This window comes from Chelonia mydas, chromosome 4 (genome assembly GCF_015237465.2).
Source record: "Chelonia mydas isolate rCheMyd1 chromosome 4, rCheMyd1.pri.v2, whole genome shotgun sequence".
NCBI lineage: Eukaryota > Metazoa > Chordata > Testudines > Cheloniidae > Chelonia > Chelonia mydas.
In genome coordinates this window covers 94,492,667-94,515,775 of record NC_057852.1, presented here as the reverse complement: position 1 = coordinate 94,515,775, position 23,109 = coordinate 94,492,667, and the positions used below count along the sequence as shown (strand labels likewise).

The window sequence follows — 23,109 nt, the reverse complement described above, 5'->3', positions numbered from 1 at the left end:
TAAGAAGAGAGCCGCACTGGGTTCCTGGTTCCTCAAGGAAGTTCTGAGAAGTATAGGTAGGTCACCCACCAGCCAGTGCACCCCCACATGGATAAGCATGGTATAGCAGTCTCTTCAACTGGCACCACCTGTCAATAGCCTCTCTGAGCCTAGGATGGCTTACCTCGTCTCACAATTCAGCCCTCCAACGAGGTCATTTACAGTCCCGCCTCTTCCAGGGTAATAATAAGTCCAATAAAACAAGTCTAATGATCTTACCCCAGACTTTCAGTCCCACCCTGGGCTCAAAAGTCTTTGTCTCTCTTTGTATCCAGGGGCTTTTACATCCCTTCCTTGAGGTCAGAAAAGGAACCCAGGCCATTCCTCTACTCTGTGTTCCAATCCAAGGACCCTGTATTCAGCAGCTAAGGTCTGCTTCCTCTGATTCACTGCTCAGACTCTGGTCCACTTCCTGCCTCCAGGCCCCTTTCAGAGAGCAATTCTTCACAATGCTTTCTCCCTGAGAATATCGGCACCTTGTGCCACTTTCTGCCAGTTTGTGGGTGATGCAAACTCCTCCCTCAGCCCTGCTCTACGCTTCAAACTTAGGCTGACATAGCTACAGTGGTCAAGAGTGTGAAAAATTCACACCCCCAAGCACCGCAGTTAAGTCAACCTAATCCCCAAAGTAAGTGCAGACTGAAAGAATTCTTCCATCCACCTAGCTACCGCTGCTAGGGAAGGGGGATGCATTACCTACCTTGATAGGAAAACCTCCTTTATCAATGCAGGAAGCATCTATGTTCTGTAGCTGTACTAGCTGTAGTGTAGGCATGGCCTCAGACTCCCTGACAGCAGCCCATTCTGCTTGGTCTGCAGGCTTTTGTGCCAGCTGTTGATAGTCCACCAATTAGCTGTAGCCCCCTTAGTAACAGGCAGGGTGGGGTTTATACACCCCATCACAGGAAAGGATTTATATGCTTACCTAAGACTACGTATACTCTACTGCCTATGTTGGCAAAACTTAAGTCATGCAGGGGTGTGAATATTCCACCCCCCAAGCGACATAAGTTACACCGACATAAGTGCTAGTGTGCACAGCGCTATGTTGGCAGGAGAGCTTATGCTGCTCACAGGAGTAGTTTTTTTATGCCAATTGGAGAGCTCTCTCCCGTCGGCACAGAGCATCTTCACCGCACCCACTAGTCTATGGGAGAATAGCAGCAACACAGCACTGGCCCAGTCCCCCTTTGAAGTGAATGAAGGCTGAGGGTACTGAACACAATGCTAGAGGTACTGAGTATTTCACAGGATCAGCTCCAAAGCCATCAACAGAGAGAGAGAGCAAACAAAAGAGTTTTACTCTGACTGGTCACACTCAGATATTATGAGCAGCAAAGGAGGCAATTAATAAGCTATATTTATGGATGATCTATACTTATCTGTGAACTACAGACATAGCTGAAAAAAAAAACAATCCACAAGAGAGATGTCACAAATTGAAACCACAGAGCAGATACAAATGAGAAATGAGGAATGATGAGGCAATGTGATATCAAGCAAGATCAGAACCGTTAGAAAGAGCAGAAGTGAAACAAGTACACAGCCAACAGGTACTTCTCACTACGAAGAGACCCAGGAACTCAGCTACCAACTATCGAACTGGGCCAAGCTCTGGACGAAAATTTTTAGAAGACAGAAGCAGGAATAATCCTGATCAGCAACTCCATACGTAAGAAGATTTGTGGCCCAGATTTAAAAAAACAAGGTACCATGCCATCACAAATTATCTTGCAATAAGGATCCTAAAGAAGGTTGAGGTTTATCACCAATTATAACCCATACTGGCACTTGTCACCACCGAAAAAACAATTTTATCATCAATGGGACTACTCGTGATGTAGGGTGCTACTCAACAGGACGGTAGCAGAATCAAGCTCAAAATGAGATTCAAATTGCAAAAATACAATAAAAATGATTTAAAAGCCCCATATAGCTGAGGAAAATAATATGAAAAGATTAAGGCTGTCAAACGATTAAAAAAATAAATTGTAATTAATCACATTTAAAAAACAGTTGTGATTAATTACAGTTTTAATTGCACTGTTACACAATAATTGAATACCAATTTAAAAATTTATAATAAATTTTAGATGTTTTTCTACATTTTCAAATATATTGATTTCAGTTACAACACAGAATACAAAGTATACAGTGCTTACTTTATATTATTTTAATTACAAATATTTGCACTATTAAAAAGATAAACAAAAGAAATAGTATTTTTTCAGTTCACCTTATACAAGTGCTATAGTGCAATCTCTTTATCATGAAAGTACAACTTACCAATGTGGAATTATTTGGGTTTTTACAGAACTGCACTCAAAAATAAAACTTTAGAACCAACAAGTCCACTCAGTCCTACTTCTTTTTGAGCCGTTCACTCAGACAAACAAGTTTGTTTACATTTACAGGAGATAACGCTGCCCGCATCTTATTTACAATGTCACGTGAAAGTGAAAACACAGCACTGTTGGAGTCGGCATAGCAAGATATTCACATGCCAGATTTGCTGAACATTTATATGCCTCTTCATGCTTCAGCTTGTAGGCTCTAAAGTTTTACAATGTTTTGTTTTTGAGTGCAGTTATTTAAAAAAATTGTTCTACATTTGTAAGATTGCACTACAGTACTTGTATGAGGTGAATTGAAAAATACTATTTCTTTTATCTTTTTTAGAGTGCAAATATCTGAAATAAAAAATATAAAGTGAGCACTGTACACTTTGTATTCTGTGTTGTAACTGAAATCAATATATTTGAAAATGTAGAAAGACACCCAAAATATTTATAATAAATTTAAATTGGTATTCTATTATTGTTTAACAGTGCGATTAAAACTGTGATTAATCATGATGATTTTTTTTAGTCTAGTTAATTTGTTTTGAGGTAATTGCAAGCATTAGCTGCAATTAATTGACAGCCCTAGAAAAACTACACACAATAGTAGGGAGGAACCTGGAAAGCAGTAATGCTGAAAGTGAGGTAGGGAAAATAATGGACAGCAGATTAGACAGAAGAAGTTTACAATGTGACAGCAGAAAAGCCCAATGCAATTACAGCTGTGTACACAGTGGTGTCATGGGACAGAACAGGGGCATAACAGTACCTCTCTCTATAGTCCTGGAGCAGCTGCAAGTAGAATATTGCATTTAGTTATTTCCCACAGAGACTCTGGAAAAACTGAAGAAGTTTCAGGAAAGAATGAAAATGGTCAGAGGTTGAGGCTTCTGAAGTACGAGGACATTAAAAGAATTAAATACACGTCTTATCTAACAAATTGTTAATAGGAAGGGAGAGAAATATAAATATTAGAAGGGTGTAAATACCAACTATGATGAGTAATTATTTAAATGAGTACAAAGAATATAACCAGGAGTAGTATTATTTTTTAATATAAGTATAACGATGGTGCCAATGGGCCAGCTGTGACAATATGACCCCACAGTGCCTTCCCCAAAGAGCTCACACTCTAAATAGACAAGACAGACAAAGAGTAGGGGACGGGATACAACACAGCAGCAGAGTCAACAATGGGTTGGTCTGCAGGTGTCATGTTAGAGAAGGTGCTGGTCACCCCCTGGAGATGAGGCCTAGGTTGGACCCTATCTCCTCCCCCAGATGATACTGCAGTATCTGCTGAGGCTACTTCTTTTGTTTGCTCCTGCCAGCTTGATTTACTCTGTCCACCCAAAGTAGAATAATGAAATTTTTTTAAAAAAAGGACAAAATTAAAAAGTAACCTTCAGGAAAAAAAATACCGTCAGTAAGATCTATTAGACTGGATAACAGTCTCCCATAGGAAGTGATGGAATGGTAGATTGGAAAACTAGATTGAACAAAACCCTAGTACAATAGGGCACTAGCTTGTGTTTTCAGAAAGATGTTCTATATGACCCAATATATCTTTCCCATCTTTAACTTCTATGATAGATAAATTATCTATGGTTATCCCATACTGACTCCCCTCATAAGTGAAGTGTCATAAATACAGATGGCCAAAAAAATATTCAGATTCCAACATTTTTCAAAGCAAAAAGCTTTTGTTTGTGTGGGGGGGGGGGGGGGGGGAGGTTGTTGTTTTACAAAAAATTCTTAGTTTTGAACAGCTCCAGTCATAAGAAGTAAGTCATCACATTGGCACAGTATGAATTGTAGTGACACACACACACACACAAACTTTTTTCTTCCATCTCCAGTTATGCAGCACTCAAACAGTTTTACAGACATCTGAATAATCAGATACATATAATGTTTGGAAGATAGAATAGGAGAAGTTTCGTTTGATAGAAATGATTATTGATAACAAGGCGGGCTTATTCTCCTTTTGTTGTACATGTGAAATTCTCATTGATGTCAGTGTGGGTGTGACACTTTTCTATATATACATGTTTTATACCTTAAAGTCTTTGTAGAAATGATGACACGTGAGAGTTTGCCAACATTCTGCAGTGGGAATCAGTGTATTCTTCTATCCAATATTACTCTCCCAAAATGGTCTGTCCATATTTATGAAACAGACCTTATTCATTAGTTCCCATATATTAGTTAAAAACAATTAAAAATTATTGACATAATTACTACAAACATAAAAATAACAAATTATCACTGCTTGGCCCCTGACTGGTATGGCTATATATTAAAAACAATTAAGAAACTGAACCTTCCTCTTCTCCAGAATTAGTCAAATCCAAGCAAGAACACCAATTAAGTAATAGACATTGGATTCTATCATGCAAACGCTCACTCATGAGCATTAAAATGTCCCCTTGCAGGGAGAACTAACACAGACCTATACACCACTTAAATCTTAATGAAGTCCTATTTTGAGGCCTTAAGTGTTGCATATGCTTTTTGCTGGTCATTTACACAGGACTAAATTTCAGCCATTATTAGATCCTACTTATGGGAGTAGACTCATTTAAGTTAAGGAAAAAATCCATGAGTAAATTAATTCTATAATCCTTAATGATTATATAGGATGCAAAACCTAAAAAGGACAGTGATATTTAGTTGATTAAAATAAAAAAAAATAAAAAAAAATCAAGTACACAGATAATGCAAATAAGAGTGTTGACCCTTTGCTAGTTATGACAACTTCAGTTTGGACATATGGGTTTTTTCTGTTCATTCAACCAGCATATGAATTTTAAGAAGAAAACAAATTACTTTTTTCTCAAAAAGCACACACATTTTTTTAATCAAAACTACAATCAAACACTTTCCCAGAAACACATTGTGATACCTTTGGTTCGTTCAACCTAACAGACTACCTCATAACTTTTTTAAGGTTGAAATGTAACATACTCTTCCACTGGACCTATGGTTGCCACCCCTCCAGGATTGTTCTGGAGCTTCCAGGAATTAAAGATTAATCTTTAATTAATGATTATGTCATGTGATGAAACCTCCAGGAATACATCCAACCAAAACTGGCAACCCTGTTTGGGCCTGGCCCAGTTTGCAAACGAGCATGGTTTTGGAGGGACTTCAGGATTCCTGCTCTCTAAGGAAATAAAGGCTGGGATCATTTTGGAAATTAATCTATCAGTCTGAGTATATGCGTGACTAGGATGTCATCCCGTGTAGTGACTACGAGCATTTTCAACAATTAAACAGGATTACAAGAAGAATGTTCAATTTGGAAAGTGGGGAGGTGGACTGGTAACTTTGGTCCAGATCCTGCCCCATACTGTGGCCCCTTTACATAGCTCTGGTGGGGGACTAGCACCCTGGGGACTGCTACAAACTGAAATAATCTAGCCCAGTCCTAAACTGGCTTTGAATGATACAGGAGCCAAACTGGTCTGGAACAGTCCTTGAGATTGGGGGTGTGTAAAAGACACACACAGCCACTTTTGTTCTCCCTCCTCATCTTAGAGCTCAGACACAGCTGAAGATCTATCCTTTAAACTGATGAAATGGGAAAAAGTTCTTAATATTTATGATCTCTTTGCCCAAACCGTGTTAGTGTTTGTTAAGGATGGCCAGGGAAGGAGACTTGGGGAAGCCTGTATTTAGCTGTCTTCCAATGACCTCAAAACAAAAACACTGTTAGCATCTTTGAAAGTGGCCTCATAATCAGTCTGGTATGTTGCTTTAAACACATTAGTCTTTCACTTTGGGGGACTCATGTTTAACCATGGGATTGTATCACAAACTGAGTAAATTTATATTTATGGTCTCACTCTATCTAATCCCTAGTGAATATTTGTTCACCTCACAGATTCTCTTCATAATGTGGTACATTTAGCATTTGCGGCACAGGGAAGGATCAGTAGTAGAACAGCAGCTATCATGCAGGTACAGAGATAGCTAACATATAGTGAAAGTTTGTTATAGTAACCTATTTTTCTAAAGACCATTTAAAATGTCGCTGAATCAACATCTGATATTGTCAAGTTTTCAAGAAAAAAAATTGGTTTGTTTATAGTAATCTCTCAGTGTCTGAGCAGTAGTTTAGTAAAAGTTCATGTTTTCAATAAAAATATCATATGGTTTGCGCACTCCTCTATGGAAAAGTAAAAAAGTTTCCCTGAAAGTATCGCGATAAATAAATCCTTACAAAAGACACTGAAGTGATCTGACATCAAGAAGCAGTTCTACAAGATGTTACAGATCCGGCAAATGTTACGAATCCAGCAAAGGCAGCTTCTCCGACATTCTAGCTTTATTCTCAGTAGTAGAGTCATCCACAGGCAGTACATTCAGGCAGTACATTTCTGGAATGGCATCAAAACCAGTGTGCCCATGGCTTCCAGTACCACAGATAAAAATGATTTTACATACATATTGGTCATCTAATACCTTTCTTCGCCTACAGTATGCAAAGAAAAGGTTTTCCCAGTCATTTTAAAAAATAAAATCAGAGATTAGACTCACAACAGCTCCACCCCTCTCCAACCTAGGGGGTGACCATACCCTATTTTTAAATATGACTATTGTCGAAGGTACCGACATCTTGTTTAAAAAAAAAAAAAAAAAAAAAAAAATCAGCTCATGGGTCTTGCTTGCTTTTATTAAAGTAGAACAGTATTTAAAAGGTTCATGCTACAGTTTTAACTGCAACAATTACATACCATTTGAAGAGGAGCTCAGATTGTTTTTAATAGTTGATTCATTTATTATAAAAACATACTTTAAAAATACATACTAATATTCTTTATTCTTGCATGGTTTGAAATCAATACATAAACCAAATCTACGTCTTATTTGACTAACAAGTGAAATTAATGTCCCAGAATGCTGGACTGGATAAGATATACTATTTTGGTTTGTTAAAGGTGGCAGAAAAAGAAATAATTTTCCTAGAACAGCAATTCACGGGTCCCCAGTTTGATCATCTCTTTGCATTCAGAGACTTATGTTTGGGAAGAATGACAAGAGATAGAATAGGCATCATTTATTTATTTTTAGACTGAATCAAGGTGTGAGCTGTCACCACTGCAAGGCAGGATATTCAATAAATTGCTTTGCTTTGGTTTTCTAAAAGCTAGGAGACTGATAAAATTGGCCATGGTCCTGCGCAACTGTCTTACAGACCCAACAAGCCTAGATCCTGACATGATCAGAAATTTTGAATTGTTTTCAGGCTGTATGGTCAGTTTTAGATGCAGGCAAACATCGGTGAGGGAGGAGTTAGTACCAATTTATTACCTGAGGGTGGATCCAAAAGATCTACATCTATGTGGATCTACCTGTCTTCTCTCCCAAGATGATGCCACGTAAGAGTCCACAGAGGCTACTTTAGCCTTTTCTCTTGATTAGAGAAATCACCACTGAATGGCTCAGCTACCACTCTGTGGCCTGGAGAGGGCCCTGGAGATCTCTGTTGATCAGCCCACCCCAGGCACTCATGCTAGGTACTGAGCTGTAGATTTGGCACTTTAAGAGAAGCTGACACCTCACATAATATTTTATCAAAGTGACGTTTTAAAAGGGGAAAAGTGCACTGTGTTTTTTCTTGTCTCTTTTTTTCCATTATGAAAACAAAAAGGACTATCTTTATAAAAACACAGTATTTGTTTCCTAAAACTTCATCTCTTCTTGCTGGTTATTCCCTGCTGATTAAGAAGTCATTATCACTTGTTTGTGACAATTTCCACAGAAACCACAGTGATCTCACAGAGGGCTATCTTCAGGTGGAAAATAAGCAACATAAATCCATGCAAGTGTCACTAGTAACAAATGAAAACAGGAAAGCAGAAAATGTTATATGTGAAACAAAAATGTCTAAAACAGAAAAAATTTCAAAGTTTTTCACGAGGTATTACTGGATCTTTCTTATAATAAACATGTCAACTCAGAAGAGACAGCTTCCAGCTGAGCACCATGCTCTCAACACCCGTAATTCAGACTGAGGAGCAGATGTTAAATGTGAAATCCATTAAGACCAATTAGATTTTCCAGAAGAAGGTACAGTAATAGCATGTGGAGGCAATTCCATATTACACAAAAGCACCAAGAAAAACAAAGAAGTCAGACAGCTCAAAATGTAAGTTGTACGCCTTATCTGAAAAGTGACCAACCAGGATCTCCGTACTGAGCTGCCTGTAATCATTTCAAGTAAAGAACTAACTTTGGATTACTCTTTCAATATGAAAAACACTTTTGTAGGATGTGATGGGGTGTCCACAGCACACAGCATTGTCGGTGTGGGGAGTGGGGTGGGCAGCCCCAACAAAAATCTGCTCCCCTGGTAAGGATAGTTTCCCCTTGGTAAGCGTAGTCTCCCCCACGTATGGGTTAGCTTCCCCCTGGTAAGGGTTATATCTTTTAACAATGGAAAAAAAAAAATTATTTACATACCGGATTGGCGCTGGACCGGGTAAACAACGCCCCCGCTGCCGGCTTTGATGCCCCGGCTGGCTGTGTTAAATATATTAGGGGAGTAATTCGGGTCGCTGGACCTATGGACAAGACATTTTTTAATGAGTGGATTTCTCACGAGTCTGAGAAAAGAGACCTCCCTATTGAAAATGAAATGGGAGTTGAGGAAATTGAATTGATAGATAAGGACTGGGCGGATGATGTTTTATCATTTTTACCTATGGTTTTTACTAATGACACTTCTAATAATTTAGATGTGGACAATTTTAATCCTGGTTTTGAGTATTTAAATGCATTTGAAGATCCGCATTTTAAAGAATCTGGACATTTTAATACTAATTTAACTACTGTTTTTAACAATATAGATACAGATAATTTAATTAATTTACCAAATTTATTAAATAGTAGCTCATGGAAAGATGGAGTTTTTTATCTAGAATATCCCATCGATTGTTTTAATTGTCCCATTTGCCCACAGATTTTAGCAACGTTTGGAAAAAGGGAAAAACATATTAATGTAGTACACAAAAGTAAGGCCATTAGAGTGGTCTGCAAAAAGCGTGGTAAATCCTTTCAATTCCACAATAGAGCATGCCACTACCCCACGTGCATGCCCAGGGAAGTGGATACCGCAGTGAAGGGCTATACCTGCTCAAGTTGTGCAATGGCTTTCCATACTAAATAGGGCCTAAGCCAGCATTGTAGACACAGGCATCCTGCAATTAAAAATGAACAGAGAAAAGAAAATATAGCGGCTAGGAGTAAGACTAGAGAGTCTACTTGCTCTTGATCTTGAATTTGGACTGATCATGACATTGAGTTGCTTATTAAATTGGAGACCAAGTATGTAGGGAAAAGGAATATAAATAAGTGTATTGAAAGTGAATTAAAAACAAAGACTAATAAACAAATTTCAGATAAAAGGCATGAATTGGCTAAGAGAAAGATTAAGAAAGATAGAGTTATCGATGAAGTGGGAGAGGTAGATAGGAATGAAGAGAAAATATTGGAAGTTCTGCCTCATAAAGAGAAAATCTTGCCACTAAAGAAGCATCCATATGTGGACAAGGTGGGGAAGGTATGTAGGCAAGGAAGACAAAGTAAGAAAGCTGGACAAATATTGAATAGCCTAGAGGAAACTGAAATTTTATTAAAGGAAAATCAGACTAAATGTGTTGGGTGGGCAATGGTGGAAAAGTTGTGTAACTCACTGATACAGACAGATACAAGTAGATATGAGGAGCAACAGGAGATGAATAATAATAATAGAAAAGGGAATGGAGGGGTGGGTGATAGAAAGAGACAGTCTAACACCATTTGAATATATGCCACTAAGAAGGCTAGATACAAATGTTACCAACAATTATTTGTTAAGGATAAAAGAAGATTAGCACGCATAATTATGGGAGAACCAAATGGGGTAAATGTAATATTCCCCTCAAAGATAATGAGGCATATTATGTAGATACATTGGAAAAAATTGGACATAGAAGTACAATAGGATGGCCCCCTGCCAGCGAAAGAGTCGATAATGATTTATTATGGAGTACTATTTTGGTGGATGAAATTAGGGAGGCCCTGAGAGAGATTTGTAAAGATAGTGCTCCTGGCCCAGATAAAACAACAGTGAATGATTTATGGGATATTTTTAACCTGGACTCCTTAATTCTCATGAAAATTTTTAATATATGTTTTTTAAATAGGCAGGTCCCAGATATTTTTAAAGAAAATAGAACTATTTTAATTCCCAAAGTGCAAATTGAGGAAGAAATAACGAAACTATCCTCCTGGAGGCCATTGACAATAGGATCTGCAGTCAAAATTTGCAATAGACAAAAAGGTTTTCCAGGATGTGAAGAGAATATCTCAATTTTAGACAATTTGATAAAGGAAGCAAAGTGGAATGGGGAGGAATTAGTCACAGTATTTGTGGATTTGGCTAAGGCATTTGATTCGGTGGGATATGGACATATTATGTCCGGCCTGAGGAGCTTTGGGATAGATGAGTACATTATAGAAATTATAAGGAAGACCTATACGATAACTGCACTACAAGGGTTTGGGTGAGTCTATTTTAATAAGGAGTGGGGTTAAAAAAGCGACCCTTTATCTCCTATTTTATTTAATATTGCCATGGATCCTTTGTTAACTAAGCTGGAAACCGAGGGCTCAGGGTTTTATGTTCAAGGGAATAGTGTCACATCGTTGGCGTTTGCCAACGATGTGGCAATTTTAAGTGGGTCATATCAAGGGATGGCCAAAAATCTAGGAATTTTAGATTAGTTAATTTCTGCAAAAAACAATCTTCGGGTTAATATGAAAAAAAATAAGGGATTTCACATACTAGCAAAATAGAAGACTTATGTGATTAACCCCAAGAATAACTGGAGAATGGGTACTGAAATTATCAATAATGTACATCCAGGAGAATTCAAAAAATACTTGGAGGGCGAGGATAGATCCTTGGGATTGGAGGAATGTCTCTTAAGGACAAATTGATTGAATGGAAAAAGAAAAGGAGTACTTGTGGCACCTTAGAGACTAACCAATTTATTTGAGCATAAGCTTTCGTGAGCCACAGCTCACTTCATCGGATGCATAAAAGTGGAAAATGCAGTGAGGATATTTTTATACACACAGACCAATTTCTGTGTGTATAAAAATATCCTCACTGCATTTTCCACTTTTATGCATCCGATGAAGTGAGCTGTGGCTCACGAAAGCTTATGCTCAAATAAATTGGTTAGTCTCTAAGGTGCCACAAGTACTCCTTTTCTTTTTGCGAATACAGACTAACACGGCTGCTACTCTGAAACCTGATTGAATGGAGTGAGTTTAAGTAAGACTCCTCTTAAACCTGCCCCAAAACAGATGATTTTACAAACGTATATTTTATCTAGGCTATTTTATAATTTACTTTTAATTGAGCCCCCTTTTTATCTTTTATATGAGCTGGATGTTTTAGTTAGGAAAATAGCTAAACAGATTTTACATCTCCCAAAAAGTACCACCGATGGATTATTTTATGCAAGGGGAAGAACTGGAGGACTTGCATTAACCAAATTTAGTGTACAATTACCCAACACGCTTATCCGCAAATGGCGAAGACATATTGTGTCTAAAGATAATTGGATAGATTTATCCTGTATGTATGCTGGAGAAAATTTAGTTGATAAAATATTGATTCTTAGTACAGCAACACCAAATTCTAAGAAATGGAGGGAGGAGGAATTTTTTAGATTTTAGACTTTTTAGATGGTGTGGGTTGAGGTGCCAGGGGGTAGGTAAGTATTTTTAAAATGATGTAATTAGTAACTCAATTTTGAAAAGATCTGGTATGGTTAAATCCTCCTCATTGATTGCTGCATTACAGCTTAGGGCTAATGTTTACCCTACAATGGAAACATTGGCAAGCGGTAGAGAAGGATTAAATGCCACCTGTAGATGGTGTGGTAAGGCTAGGGAGACAATACCACATATATCTGGACAATGTTTTAAAACTAAAGATGCTAGGATAAGACGACATAATAGGGTAGTTTCTGTGGTAGTAGATAAGGTGTTCAAATTGGGGTGGAAATCAATAGTAGAACCTCAGCTGAGAACTAAAGAAGGAAATTTGAGAAAGCCGGATATTGTTTTTATAAAAGGAGATACTGTGGTGGTGGTGATGGTGGATGTTACAATTCACTGGGAGGATAACGCCGATAGTCTGGAGAAAGCCCACAAAGAGAAGGTTGCCTATTACCTCGAATTGGAGGAAGATATTAAGAAACTAACAGGAGGTACAAATGCCCACTTCTTTGGTCTCGTGGTTATGGCTCGTGGCAAATGGAGTGAAGGAAATGATGATCTTTTAAAAATTTTAGGAATTGAGAGAGGTAAAAATTTTAAAGAAAATTTTTGTAAACTCATTTTATATGCCACTGCAGATATGGCGGCTTATGTTCAGTGACAAGTAGTGATCCCAGAGCTCCATTCCATATATCCTACTATTACTTACATTTTAGCTATTTTTCCATATTTTAAATTTATGGATTATCAGTACCTTTTTTTCCATTTGCTACTTATTTATCTATCCTTTCAGATAGCGGTTTCAAGTCATTAATAAATACTTATAAATTTGGATTGATAGCCTATTTTAAATTATTCTTTTTACTGGAATTGGCTGGCGGACTGGATGCGTACAGTAACCAGGAAAGGGCAGGTAGTCACGCCTATACACAAATGGCCAAGCAGACCAATTAACTCCACAGGTTGCACAAGGAGGAGGAGCCAGGGAGCATGGAACTAATTGAGAGCAGGCTCAGTTGTGCAAGAACAGGTGGGGCCTGTATAAAGCCAGGTAGCTGGAAACAGATGGGGGTTACTAGGAAAGGCAGCAGGAAGGCAGGCAGCAGCCAGTCGCTGAGAGGAGGGTTAGGAGCTGGTATAACCAGAGAGAGAAGGGGAACCAGGTGTGGCAAGAAGCCGTTCAGAGAAGTATCAGTGAAGGCTGGTAGAGGAAAGCCCAGGACTGTTGAGCTGAGGGTCCGTGGGCTGGAACCTAGAGAGGAGGGTGGGCCTGGGCTCCCTTGCCAGCCACCGAGGGAGTGCTACTGTGGGGCAGTGAAAAGGAAAAGTGCCTAGGACTGCTAGGATGAAGGAACTGTATTACCCCAGAAGGGAGGAACACTGAATGACCTAGCCGGAGGCCTGAGTCACGAAGAGGACACTGTGGTTCCTGGGACTGACAGAGGGGCTAAAGACCAGAGGGAGTGACAGGATGATGACATACAAACCACAAAGGGGGGATTGACCTCAAGAGCTAATCCCCAGAGCAACCAGAAGGAGGAGCCAGACCAGCAGTGAGTGGTGCACCCTGTGAAATGAGGCAACGGGAGGAGTAGGGCAATAGTGATCACATACTATGTAAAACCAGCCAATTAATCAACACTTTTGGATGACAGCTTGGAAGTGTCCTGCAGAGAGAAGGAGGTCCCTTCTTTCTCTCCCCCTAATCCCATGTGTATGCATCATTATACATAGTAAGCTGTGTCACTCTGCTGTCATCTGGGACGCGGGGGAGACAGATAAATTCTGTTTTATACTTGGAAGTTAACTTTCATGGGGGGATTGTACTCAATGTATCAGAGGGAAAAAAGCAGTCCACTCTCCTGTAGCTGTATGGGCTTTGCAGTGCCAATATGAATTAAAAAGTAATAACTTATTTTGGATTACTAAACAAACAGATATGACTTGTAATACAAGAAGCAGATCTGCTGAGCACTTTTCAGAGCTGAGACACAAGGTACAGACTAAAGGAGAAATTCTGCCTTCAAACTTACATCAGTAGTTCCCTATGTATCAAAGGGCTTGATCTGACCCTAAAGAAGCTGTTTGGAAGTATATTTCTCATTAATCTAATGGATCAGTATATTTTAGTAATCAGTGTATAGCTTGTCATTCCTAGAAAACAGTTAAAGGTCCACAATCGACAAATAAACAGTCAACAAATCCTGAGGTCTGTGTGACTATTATATGATTAGTGTATAATTATTAACACTGAGCCTGGTAAGTCTGAGACTAACATGAACAAGATAGCTAAAGGATTTTTTTAAGTTGTTGAAAGATGAAAGCATGAATATGTAACAGGAAATTAGGCTTCTTTCCTACATAACACCAAATTAACATTCAGATGTGAGATGAAAAAAAAATTACAAACACAAAACTTTGTAACAGAATAAGATTCAACTATTCTAGTGCTTTAGTTGTGAAAACATGAAGGGCTCTTGTACCTTTAGGGCACCGCTCTGTGTTGAGTGCAGTATGACTACTACCAGCCTCCTCAGTGAGAGTTCTGGGGAAATCGCCCTTGTAGCAGGCCCAATTCCTCCTCAGGTTCCAGCATGCATAGCAGAAGTGTGGCTGCTGCGCCATACTTGAAGAGACTGCAATATCCACTCTTTCCTATACCCAGCCAGCTCAGCTTGTGGGTAAGGAGGGGATGAGACCATGGCACTGTCAGCTTCTCCCCTCCTTTGGGAGAATCTAGTGCCAGCAAATACATTAGCCCTGAGTAGTCCTTCCACTCATGGTGAGTAGCACAAAGGCAGGGGTGCAAGGGATAGCCATTCCCCCACTGCATACTGTGCCTGGGCCAAGCACAAGCTTGCCTTTACATTTCTAAAGCAATGTAACCAATCAAACTATTCTGTTTAATATGCACAGAATTACACCATCAATCTGAAATACAGTTAGTTTCAAAAAAACGATTTAAAAGTAGTTTCAGGTAGTTCACTGTGCCTTTTTCCCTCTGCCAGTTTCTGTGATTTTACAAAACTTTTTCCTCTCCCCTGTTGCTGTGTGAAAGACAACCAGTAGGGAAAACGGTCTAATTATACAAAAGAAACCATAAAATTATTCTGAACAAAGTGCTCTGTCAAATGCATAAACCAAACAAACTGGAAAAAATAGGGAAAGCATTTTTCACTAATTTCTTTCAGCTGTAGGAATCTTAGGTGTTACTTTTAACAATAGTAGGTAAAAAAAAAAATACCCTCCAACGGGAGGAGAATTGTCAAGTTGAAATGTCATTTTTTAAAAAAAAATTAACCACATGTTCTTCTTTTTACAAATAAAAAAGAATGGAAAAATACAAAACAAAATAAAAATTACAATGACATCTAATTCATCCCTCATATAATTACACTGAAGCCAATGGAGTTACACCAATGATTAATTCGCCCAATGATGTAAAACAGAGCACTGGTCTTTACAGTAACATACAACACACTGCACAATCCAAAACAAAATATTATGAAAATCACCCAACAAAGAACTACAAATAGTTTCAGAGTAGCAGCTGTGTTAGTCTGTATCCGTAAAAAGAAAAGGAGTACTTGTGGCACCTTAGAGACTAACCAATTTATTTGAGCATAAGCTTTTGTGAGCTACAGCTCACTTCATCGGATGCATGCAGTGGAAAATACAGTGGGGAGATTTATATACACAGAGAACATGAAACAATGGGTGTTAACATACAGACTGTAACAAGAGTGATCAGGAAAGGTGAGCTATTACCAGCAGGAAAGTGGGGGGAGGGGAGGGTGGGGGGACCTTTTGTAGTGATAATCAAGGTAGGCCATTTCCAGCAGTTGACAAGAACAGTGGGGGGGGGGGGATAAACAAGGGGAAATAGTTTTACTTTGTGTAATGACACATCCACTCCCAGTCTTTATTCAAGCCTAAATTAATTGTATCCAGTTTGCAAATTAATTCCAATTCAGCAGTCTCTCGTTGGAGTCTGTTTTTGAAGTATTTTTTGAAGAATTGCCACTTTTAGGTCTGTAATCGAATGACCAAAGAGATTGAAGTATTTGAATGTTATAATTCTTGACGTCTGATTTGTGTCCATTTATTCTTTTACGTAGAGACTATCCGGTTTGGCCAATGTACATGGCAGAGGGGCATTGCTGCACATGATGGCATATATCACACTGGTAGATGCGCAGGTGAATGAGCCTCTGACAGTGTGGCTGATGTGATTAGGCCTACTTATTGAAGCCTAATTAATTTAGGCTTGAATAAAGCCTGGGAGTGGACGTGTCATTACACAAAGTAAAACTATTTCCCCTTGTTTATTTTCCCTCCTACTGTCCTTGTAAACTGCTGGAAATGGCCCACCTTGATTATCACTACAAAAGGTTCCCCTTCCCCTCCCCGCTCTCCTGCTGGTAATAGCTCACCTTTCCTGATCACTCTTGTTACAGTCTGTATGTTAACACCCATTGTTTCATGTTCTCTGTGTATATAAAATCTCCCCACTATATTTTCCACTGTATGCATCCAATGAAGTGAGCTGTAGCTCACGAAAGCTTATGCTCTAATCAATTTGTTAGTCTCTAAGGTGCCACAAGTACTCCTTTTCTTTTTACAAATAGTTTGAGGACAATAAATAATTCTGGATCAGGCACTAAAGGCCAAATCCAGTTCCTACTGATGTCAGTGGCAAACTCCTCTTGTCTTCACTGGGACAGGATTTGACCTTAAGGGGACATTTAATTTAATGTAGGGTCTGTCCTGTAAACCCTCCATGTGCAAGATTCTCATGACCCACATGAGGCTTACAGAGTCAAGACCATAATTGATATATTTAAAAGTAAAGTAAAATTCCGAACTAAAAATAAAGATTACTCCTTTGTCATGAATATTTAAAGTTTGCAATGCTTCAGTGGACAAGAACAGATCTTAAAGTTCTAAGAAAAAATATGGATTAATAACTATAATTAATAGAGCCATAATATTTCTGTTTGTCTTTTCACATTTGAATAAAAATCAGTGTGCTTTATTGAATATTAATCTTTTAAAAAATCACTATTAGATTAATATGCACAGAAATATATAATTACATACTTGGAAAACTATTTCTGGAAAAAACAGAACTTTGGATATTTTCAGTCTCAGTTATAACCATTGGAAATGTATTATAGATTTAGGAATATCTATGCATATCTCCCCACCACACACACAGAGGGGGAAACTAATCATTAAAATAGTTTACAAAGTCGATCCAGAAAAGTGAAATGAAAGCCCTCCTAACAAAACTCAAAGTGTTTGTCGTCTTAGTTAAAAGCAGTGTGATTTTATAGACCTAAAATATCAGTTTAATACACACTGTTATATATCTTATTGAAAGATAATCAGCAGCTGGATGGTGCTGACCATCTACATAACACAGTGTAGTATGCGTTATGGAATTAATTTTCCTCTGATGGCCAAGCTGTTAAACACTCTGCCCAGCTATGGCTTTGTACGCAAAACAGGTTGCTTCATTTAGGCTTACTAGGGGAGAAGTTAGAAGCGGTTCTATCTACCTCCGAATCTCCCCGGCAGATGTTTTACTAAAACAGGCCCCCTGTGCTCAGAAAGCATGAAAGCACACAAACCCAGGAGGAGCCACTGAAGGGAAAACGATTATCTCTTCCACAGGCTTCAACTCAACTCTCCAACACATTAAACAGGTTTAAGGCTTCTTGGGTCTTTGAAAGAAACAAACCTCTGCCACATGATTTGGTGTTTTCTATTCCGCTGTGTTCTCATTAGTCCAAATCGCTCTCTATCATCGTCCTACACAGTGCACTTGGTGCGATTTAAAGCGTGCAGTCTAACAACAAACGTCCACATGTCATTCTGCCATTTTCGAAAGACACGAAATCTATAAGTATACCACGGTACACTATAAAAGAATTGTTTAAGGCGTGCATGCCATGGAATTTTCTTCTCTGATGCCCTTCGGAAAGTGGATTCTCTCATCACGGTTCAGTTCTATCCTTCACTGAAAATGTGCCCAGATGGAGTCTGTTTACTTTGCAGTTAATGAGAACGGAAGGAAATGTAGCGATAAAATATTAAAACCCTTCCTTGCTTCCAGCACTGCTGTTTTAATCTTTGCAAAGCCCAACTTGAACAAAAACGGTGAAACCCTCAAAGTCAGACATCACTGCTCTCTCCCAAACTCACGTACATCTTTAAAGAGAGAGAGATAAAAGCAAGGCTGGTGGTTGTTACTCTCGACAGCTTTTGACTAGCGATAACTATGGTTTTGACGTATGATAAAAAAAAATCTGAAATATCGTGGATTCACTCAGAACCTCTCTCCTGCTTCCTAACAGTCATTACACCTAACAAGCACCAGCGCTGCTATTAGCCAGTCCCTATGCACTGTATTCAGAATCAACTTCTTACAAATTCCAGATTAAGCTCTTTTTACATATGGTACAAATAAATACTCACACACCTGCATTGTAAAGCTATGAGTTTTCATGAATGACTGCTGCTTCCTACAGGGCGTTTAGTTCAATCCTATGGACATTTTGAAAGGGGAAACAGTGTCTGACTGGAACAAATTAGAAGCAGAGGGACCACAACCTGTTCTTCCAAAGGCGCCTCCGTTAGGATTGCTTTAGGACTCTGCCCCCCAACCCCAAAGTGCAGTAGTTTCCTTGCTTTGTCCCCACAAAGCAAAAGAAGCAGCAAAAGTAAGTGGGATTTGATCTGTCCCCTGGGGGCGGGGGGGAGGTCGGCAGCTAGCCCTTTTCTACATTTTAAATAAATGCTGCCAAGTCTCTTCCTCCAACCTTCTTTTTTTTGGGGGGGGGGGAGTAATGAATATTTTAAAGTATTTTATAAGGGAGGGTTTTGCATTGAGGCATGCACAAGATCCCGCTCAGAACCGGCCCCTGCTCCTGGGCACTGCAATCGGGCTGAGTCCTGGCGGAGGAAACCACCAGCCTGCCCGACCACACACACACCAAGCCCTGGGCCTGCCTCCCTTGGGACTACTGCCAGGTGGGCAACTTACTGTAGAAGATGTACTCGGTGTAGCTGCTCCAGATCTTGTCCTCCCTGTACTGGTTGATGAAGGCGGCGGTGCCGGTGGAGTTACAAGCCACCATGTGGAAGCCGGCCTCCGAGAGCCGGTCGAACGCCTGCTCCAGGTAGGTGAACTTGAGGTAGAAGCGGGAGGTGTATTTCTCCGGGGGCCGGTCGGGGTCCCGGCTCTCGTTGAGCGTCTCCCCGAACACCTCCTTGGCCAGCGCGATCCTGCCGCACACCATAATCCGGGCCACCCTGCGGAACTTGGCGTCCGCCTGGTTCTCCCGCACCGTGGTGTACGAGCCCCGGTAGCCCACGGTCAGGAAGCCCGAGCGCTTCTCCAGGGCGGCCCCGGCCGCCGCCCGCAGCAGGAGGTCGCCGCTGCCCTGCGAGTTGCTGTCCTCCAGGTCGCTCTGGCAGCCCTCGTCGTTGAGCGAGCCCTGCTTGGTGACCTTGGGGGAGAGCAGCTTGACCAGCTCCCCCAGCTGGAAGTACTCGGCCTCCCGCAGCAGCCGCTCCTTCTCCGGGAAGTGCTCGGGCAGGGCCAGCTGCTTGTCCCGCAGATAATCCAGCACGTACCTGAAGAGGAAGCCGTCGCGGTCGATGAAGAAGCGCGCCCGGCTGTCCCTGGGCAGCTCCCTGGCGGCCGCCTGGCTGCCCCGGCGCGGGGAGAACATGCTGGCCAGGGTGCTGTCCGGGACGCTGAGCAGCGTGGAGTGCTTGGTCACATACACCTGGCCGCCCACGTTCAGCTCCACCACCTCGGGGAAGGGCGAGCAGGACGGCGCCGGGGAGGAGGACCCCATGTCACTGATGGGCAGGATGCCGCTGCCGCCGCCCGTGTCCTTCAAAGCCATGGCTGCAATGGACGGAGGGAGCGCCTCCAAGCCCCCCTCGCCCGGACGGCGCGCGTCTGCTCAGGCGGGCTGGCTCCGCGCGGCTGGAGGGCTCGGCCCACGTGTGCGCCCGGCTCCGTGCCCCAGCTGCAGGGAACTTCCCCGGGGCGCGGCCTCTCCCCCTCACTGCCCCATGCGGAGGGCTCTTCCCGGGCGGGGCTCCGCTCAGTGCCCCCCCTCCCCGCCCTCCTTCCCTTGGAAGCGTCTTCCCAGGCGTGGGCCCCGCTCCCTGCCCCCAAAGAGGGTGCCTGTCCCAGCGCCCCAGCTAGAGGGCTTTCCCAAGGCGCTGCAGCCCCTTTAGCGTGCCGCGCCGTCCGCAGGAGTGCGAAGGGCGGTGTGTGGGACCAGCTCCCTCTCGGTATGAAGAGCCCTGCCTCTGCCCGCCGCTGCCTCCCCGCTGTGCCTGAGCAGCAGCAACTCCCAGCCCCAGGCGGCAGCAGCTCGGGAAAGCCGCGCTGACGTCAAGCCCCAGCAGCAAGGAGAAGTGGCTGGAACTTTGCAAGCAGCTGTCCCTTAAAGGGGCAACCTGAAGGGTGTTACTGGGAGTGGGGGAAAACCGGATCCTGCCAGGTTTTATCCCAGTCCCCTACATTCTACTGCCTAAATTATTCTGGTGCGCCGCTAGGAGAAGCTGCACAGCTATTAAATTCAAAACTGTAAAACTGCAGGTATGCAACCAAATATTAACCAGATCCAGCAGGCTACAGGCTGTATTGGGAGTGCAGCAGATTTTTTTTTTTTTTTTTTTTTTGGTGGAACTGAAGAATCAATAGGTCTTCTCTCTTTCTGGTTTTGTGGCTAAAATTTGCAGGATCCAGCAGCCAGATCTGAGTTTTTGCTGTGCTGTTTCAGTGCGGTTCATCAGGGTCTGGATTTTCAAGATGCAATAGGAGCAGCTAAATATGTTCTTTATTTAGGCAGTGGAATTTGGGTGATTTAGACCCCCAAAAATTGCCTTTTCCATGAAGATCCAGGTGCCACATCCTGGTTTTGGTGGCACCATTGAACCCGGATGCATTGCCATCTGGATTTTTTGTTAGTATAGGAGCAGCTAAACTTGTTCTCTGTTTGTTTAAGCAGTGGAATTTGCAAAGTGGGAGCCCAAAACTGGCTGGACTAGTGTTCCCAGTGTATATATTTGTAATCTGTCCTGAAAGGATGTAGAGGTCTAGATTTTTTTGGTGTAAAATGAGTTTCTACATATGTTTGTAGATATTTGTATGTTAAAATTAGGGGTTTAATATTAGAATTGGGGATTCTGAGGCTTAAATTCGATGCAGGTGCCCATCTTGGTATTTACAGCCTGTTATGCTTGGATATGTCTAGGTCTGGGGGCATTTTTTTAGTACAATAGGAATAGCTAGACTTGTTCTCTGTTTAGGTAATAGAGTAGCAGCGGTGTTAGTCTGTATTCGCAAAAAGAAAAGGAGTACTTGTGGCACCTTGTTAGTCTCTAAGGTGCCACAAGTACTCTTTTTCCTTTTCCATTTAGGTAATAGAAATTGGGAATTTGAGCCAGCAGCTGGCAGGATCCACATGCCACATCTAGGTTTTTTGTGGTACTGTTGTGTCATGGCTCAAGGTATTTTTGTACAGTAGAAGGAGTTAGAATTGATCTCCATTGAGGTAATGGAATTTGAGGGCTTGGGTACAAAAACCAGTAGGCAGCAGGTAGATTCCATTTTTATCTTTTTTTTGGGGGGGGGGGGGTGGCATTTCTCACCCAATTGGTAGGAGGCACTGATCACCAAGTGCCTGCACTGGAAATGTCAAAGAGGACCATAAGAAAATGCAATCTCTCATTTTACAGAAGTAAGGAACGGGTAGGATTGACTGAGTTTAGATTAAACTACAAATATTTCTGGTACTACTTTTACAAGCCTTGATTTAGTGTGATTTTGACCACTAAGTGTGGGTTTGTAAAACTGATAAGTGGTCCTGAGAATGAATGAACTAGAGGAAAGGGTGTTTCACCAGAAATGGAATTAATTCCCCTGTCCTTTCCAATGTTCTGAGATGTTTTGTTTGAAATGCTCATGAAGGTCAGAAAGATCAGTGTTCAAATGGCTGGGTAATTGGGAGACATGGGGGTTGGTTTGTTCATTGGCCCTTTTTAGTCACCAGTGAAAATGATTTCATTGTTTTGCCCTAGCTAAAATCATGGCTCCTCTGAAGTCAGTGAAAGTTGTGCCATTAATTTCAAAGGCTGGTTTTTGCAATTAACAATTGCACCAAATTTCTATTTGAGACCTAGGACTGGAACATGATAGCTGGGATGTTGCAGTGTAGGACTGAAGTGTGGTAAGGGCTTTTAAGGAGCTAACCCTTCCCTCTCTTTACCTTCTCTTCTTATGCCTATTCCTGCCTGATGTCATGCCTCCAGCCACCATTAAGGAAGTAATGCATCTCCCCAAACCCCCTACAGCCTCCAGGGTGCTCTGGCTCCAGAAGCATTACATATTTAACAGCCTTCACATTTAGGCTTCTAAAGATGTTTAACTTGAACAATGTAAATTAGATCATTCACCATGTAGGTTTCCCCAAGTTCAGCAAGTTTCATTTAATACTTACATAAAAGATATGCAAAGATGTGTGTAAAATAGATGTTAACATATTACTCTGAGAATGAGAATATTTGCTTTCAGGATTATTAGGAAGGAGGGAGAATCCTTCTGTTTAATGCTCTGCCAGTGCCTCAGTCATTTGAATTATCTTTATACCTAATGCTAGTCACTGATTTATTAAAGATCACACTTGCCTGCCCCTCATCTGCTTGGCTCAATGTTTGGGGTTTTTTGTGTTCCAGGTACTAAAGTCCAATCTTGCTCTCACTGGAGTCAGTGACAAAAGTTCAAAGGAGCAAGAACTGGTATGAATGGTATGAAGACAGCATACTCAGGCCCAGTAAGGGAAGCAGCATCATTTTGTTATGTGTTTGGATAGTGCTTAGCACAATGAGGTCCTGGCCTATGAGTGGGGCTTCTAGGCCTAAC

At 41.1% G+C, this 23,109-nt stretch overlaps 1 protein-coding gene across 3 annotated transcripts in view; it reads right to left on the bottom strand.

Moving 5' to 3' along the window:
• The window catches only part of KCTD8 (potassium channel tetramerization domain containing 8), a 158,699-nt gene extending 138,087 nt beyond the window's left edge, over positions 1-20,612 (bottom strand). The window contains exons 1-3 of one of the 3 annotated variants that reach the window (XM_043544425.1): positions 19,207-20,612; positions 8,847-8,947; positions 7,741-8,215 (exon numbers count right to left, since the gene is read on the bottom strand). In XM_043544425.1, the coding sequence (XP_043400360.1) occupies positions 8,213-8,215; positions 8,847-8,947; positions 19,207-20,077 (975 nt within the window). In that variant the 5' untranslated portion in view covers positions 20,078-20,612 and the 3' untranslated portion in view covers positions 7,741-8,212. Of the gene's footprint in view, positions 1-7,740; positions 8,216-8,846; positions 8,948-19,206 lie in introns of those variants that run through there. The other 2 variants (XM_037897861.2, XM_007069338.4) reach the window with 2 other exon arrangements.
• Between the last annotated feature and the right edge of the window lie 2,497 nt (positions 20,613-23,109).